We start from the raw sequence: 5,025 nt of genomic DNA on the forward strand, positions 1-5,025 counted from the left end.
GAATAGATTCTTTTATTGGGGTCCACTACTGGTTTGTAGTGCATTGTAAATTCAGTAATATAATACCATCTACGCAGGCGATCTTGGGTTTTGGTTTGCTGCATATGGGTGATGCGGTTGAAGTTTCAATATGAAGTCGACAATACACAACTCTGTTCTATATTCATACCTTTGTTACCTTGTTCGGACATAAATAAGAGTATAGAGAATGCAATATATTTAAACGAGACAGGACATGAAACTACCCTGTCTCCGTTGCCTGAGGTGAATTCATCTGTAAATCTCATTGTTAATTATATTAATCATAAACCCCTAGGCAAAGGTTTCATAGTCGATATATGTATAAAATTTGATGGTAGATATGAAAGTATTGAAGTACTACTCAAAGAACTAGTAATAAAAATTTTGGTGTTAAAGGTTGGAGTGCTTCAGCTCATTTAAATATTGTTAGATATCAGATAAACACCTGTTAATACGTTTGACAAGCACTAACGAAGTTCTGAAATATTTGGATCTCTATCAAAAGACAAAATATTTGATGTTCCCGAAGATCGTCGACATACCAACAAGAATTAAGGCAGAGCAATTGAAATTTCGACGGGAGTAAATTACGTTAAACCATTATATACGATGAATGAACTACGTGATATAACAACTACTAGATCAAATAATGATGAATATCGACAACAGGGTCGATGAGGACACCAAAAGTATCCTCCACATATAACATGAATGTGAATAAATTGCTAGATATAAAATAAAACAATTTTATTTCTAATAAACAACAAACAAACACACAGTCCATTCGATAGACTCAACATTCGTATACAAACATTCCTAGAGTAGATCATGGGCACAACAACGCAATCTATCGCTTACAAATGCTATTACCAAAAATTAAGAATAACGAAAATATGATAATCAATAAATTATCTATTTCATAACGCATAACAAGACGCCAAATGATGCGCAACACAATCAAATGTAGGTGTTACCTCTTCCGTGCGTCTAAAAAATGTTCGCGTTTACGTGTTTATTACTACACTTATATAAATGTGTCGGCTATGATATTGATGTATGGTATGAGAGTAGTGTGATTGGAATCAGTTTGATACTGGTGTTGACACTGGATTGTTATGGAAGTTGTGGTAAACGAGAAGGAGGAGGTGAATGACAGTAGTGTGCAAATTAGATTTGGTGTCGACAAACGCAAACAATGATGAGATAGTCAGAGTGATTGATAGGTGGATACATGGGAAAGTGTATATGGAGGTTGTTGTATGTGTATGAATTTGGTAGATGATGAATGAATGGTGCATGGTGTATTGGATAGGCAGAATGCAGTGGACTCTTGGTTGAGAATACTGACAGTGTATTCTGTGTCATAGTGAGACACATGTATGAATTTCAGGAGGTGATTGATTTGTGGAATTGCGACTGTTCCGTGATCGAATATTTGACTTGTGTATTTGTTTATCTCGATCCCTATAGCGGTGAGTTTCTTCATACAGCTGTATATGGGAAAATGTGTGTACGTGAGCGTGTGTAAAACTGTAAATGAGTGTGTGATTTGGTGGATATTGGATTGAGTGTAGGTGGATTGTTGGAGAACACCGTGATTGCTTACGGACTGATGGGATTCGAATATCCAAGCAGATTGTATGTGAGTGACGATGATTTATAGGCGATTAGTATTTGTATTTTGGTTTATGTGTGTGTGTGTGTGATTGATTGATTGATTGATTGATTGATTGATTGATTGATTGAGCGAGCGAGCGAGCGTGTGAATGCGTGGATGGATGAGTTTTTGAGGTAGTGAGCGATGGTGTTGTTGTGGTGTAACCTATTGAAGTGTTGATTGATCACTGATCATGTGATCAGTTTGGGCACACAATAGTGACTGGTTGTAGACGGTGTGTGGCACGACAAAGATGGGAATGGACAGTTTGTGGTGAAATGAGAAACATTGTTAGTTTTGTAAGAGTACAAGTATATTTGATAGAAAGATTAGAAACAACATATTTGATGGTGGGTTCTCGTCATTGGATGTTGACGGGAGATGGCTGTTAGTGTTGTGCTAATCACAACAACAGTTTCCTGCAGCAGCCTCCACAACAGTTTCCATCTTGGCATCCACGACATCCACAGCATCTAGGGCATTGAGGACATGCACCACGACAGCAATCATCCTCGCTGTCTGGTGCTGGTACTGCAATCACTGAAAACGAAATAACACAACGTCACAATATAATTCACATGGAATATGACAGAGCAAAACAAAACAATTACATGCCTACACCTCTATTCAGCCCACTTCAACTCTGGTCACTTCACTACATGTTGTTCCACAAATCGACAACACACCGCATTACTATTGATTTCAGTCCTGTTGACTTCGCATCACTCCACTTCGCTTCAGTTGAACACATGACACAACACTGTTGTGTTTAACTGAAGGCTGAATCAGCAAGTGGGACACTTTTGTAATTACTCACCAGTAAGTGGCAACTTCATGTTATGCGATCGAGTAAGATAAGACTCACCTGAGTTGTGACATTCGAATGACACGACCAGTACAACTAAGACGAGCTGAAATAAAAACACCGATCAGGCATATATTATTACACACAACGGTATTTCAACATACATTGAAGATTTGCATTGTCGTTTACTGTCAACTTGTTGCTGACTGCATACATTCAACCACAGTATTTATACTCGTGGAAGTTGGCATTCGGAGCATACACGTGTTCACACCCGATGTCGAGCAGTCCCGTCGAAACAATCCATTTGCGTGTGTCTGTGTCTGCGTGTGCGTGTCGTGTGTGTGTAATGTGTAGGTATGTACGTATGTGATCTGTACGTGTGTGTATGTATATGTATGTGTATGTGTATGTGTATGCACACGTGTGTTTGTGTACGTAGATGAAAGAGCGATAATTCACACTTGGCTTTGTTCAATGGATTTCACGTGGTACGTATGGGACGGTGTTGAAATCGACTTGATAACGATTGACAGGATACCTGAAGAGTTGCATAGATTTGCGTTCTGAGTGTGTAGGTGAGGTGTTTGTGTTTGTGTTGAAAATGTTGTTGGGACGTGTGATTAGTATTGGTGAATTTACGAATGGTATTTATGTTGAGAGTGTGCTGGATGCGTGCTTATTTGAGTGCTACATACAGATTGCAAGATTTCCATATGTTGGGTAGTTTGGATGACTATTTTCCAGATATGTGGAGGAGTTGAATGATGTGTCTGAGAGATTGTGTGTTGACCTGGTCAACAGAGTGGAGATGTCCTACTGGATTTGAAATTGAACAAGTGTACTGTATTGTATGGGATTACAGTGTATTGGAACTATACAGCGAATGTGTTTTGATTAAATGGTGAGTGGTACATTTTGACGAAGTGTGTGTGTGTGTGTGTGTGGTTGTTTGTCTGTTGTTAGTTTGTGTGAATTCATTTAAACAAAGTGTATGGACTGAGTAAGTGGGGATTATTGAGACAAGTGAATCGGTGTCTTGGAAGATTTGTTGACGAATCAGTGTGTTTTGAACAGGATGAGTTTCTGATCATATGTAGGAGGATGTTGAAACTGTTGTTAGTGTTATTATTATCATGTTGATTATTGATAACGTAACTAATACGACGAATGATAATAATCATAATACTACTATTAGTTTTATTGTTATTATTATTATTATTATTGTTATTATTATTGTTGTTGTTGTTGTTGTTGTTGTTTTGCGATGGGTTGATTTAGTTAATGTGATTGAGTTGATGTGAGAGTACTGTACTGCCTGTATCTGTTAGTAGAACTGTGTGAAACAATGGTGTTTTGAGAGATCATGTGGTTCACTGTTTGACAAGTTCACACTTATATGAGTTGAACTGACTATTGAAGTGAATGTGGATTAGATCATGATGAATTAGCTGGTCAGCTTCACATACATGGTGACGTAATGTGTAGAGGTAACCTTTTTTTTGTGTGTGTGTGTGAGAGAGAGAGAGAGAGTGAGTGTGTGTGTGAGTGTATGAGTGTGTCTTATTCGTGTGTGTGTGTGTGTTTGTATAGTTTTGTATGTGTGTGTGCTGTGATGTTACTGTATGGTGTGAGAGTAGTGTGATTGGAATCAGTTTGATACTGGTGTTGACACTGGATTGTTATGGAAGTTGTGGTAAACGAGAAGGAGGAGGTGAATGACAGTAGTGTGCAAATTAGATTTGGTGTCGACAAACGCAAACAATGATGAGATAGTCAGAGTGATTGATAGGTGGATACATGGGAAAGTGTATATGGAGGTTGTTGTATGTGTATGAATTTGGAGATGATGAATGAATGGTGCATGGTGTATTGGATAGGCAGAATGCAGTGGACTCTTGGTTGAGAATACTGACAGTGTATTCTGTGTCATAGTGAGACACATGTATGAATTTCAGGAGGTGATTGATTTGTGGAATTGCGACTGTTCCGTGATCGAATATTTGACTTGTGTATTTGTTTATCTCGATCCCTATAGCGGTGAGTTTCTTCATACAGCTGTATATGGGAAAATGTGTGTACGTGAGCGTGTGTAAAACTGTAAATGAGTATGTGATTTGGTGGATATTGGATTGAGTGTAGGTGAATTGTTGGAGAACACCGTGATTGTTTACGGACTGATGGGATTCGAATATCCAAGCAGATTGTATGTGAGTGACGATGATTTATAGGCGATTAGTATTTGTATTTTGGTTTATGTGTGTGTGTGTGTTTGATTGATTGATTGATTGAGCGAGCGAGCGTGTGTGAATGCGTGGATGGATGAGTTTTTGAGGTGGTGAGCGATGGTGTTGTTGTGGTGTAACCTATTGAAGTGTTGATTGATCACTGATCATGTGATCAGTTTGGGCACACAATAGTGACTGGTTGTAGACGGTGTGTGGCACGACAAAGATGGGAATGGACAGTTTGTGGTGAAAAGAGAAAAATTGTTAGTTTTGTAAGAGTACAAGTATATTTGTTAGAGAGATCAGAAACAACA

At 38.4% G+C, this 5,025-nt stretch overlaps 1 protein-coding gene across 1 annotated transcript; it reads left to right on the plus strand.

Moving 5' to 3' along the window:
- The first annotated feature begins 4 nt into the window (after positions 1 to 4).
- MS3_00001007 (uncharacterized protein) lies at positions 5 to 1,455 on the plus strand. The gene has a single exon (XM_051208549.1). It carries the CDS (start codon positions 112 to 114, stop codon positions 439 to 441), a length of 330 nt encoding a protein of 109 aa, XP_051064108.1. The 5' UTR covers positions 5 to 111; the 3' UTR covers positions 442 to 1,455.
- Positions 1,456 to 5,025: the final 3,570 nt, after the last annotated feature.

Source organism: Schistosoma haematobium (genome assembly GCF_000699445.3).
Source record: "Schistosoma haematobium chromosome Unknown HiC_scaffold_170, whole genome shotgun sequence".
NCBI classification, from domain to species: domain Eukaryota; kingdom Metazoa; phylum Platyhelminthes; class Trematoda; order Strigeidida; family Schistosomatidae; genus Schistosoma; species Schistosoma haematobium.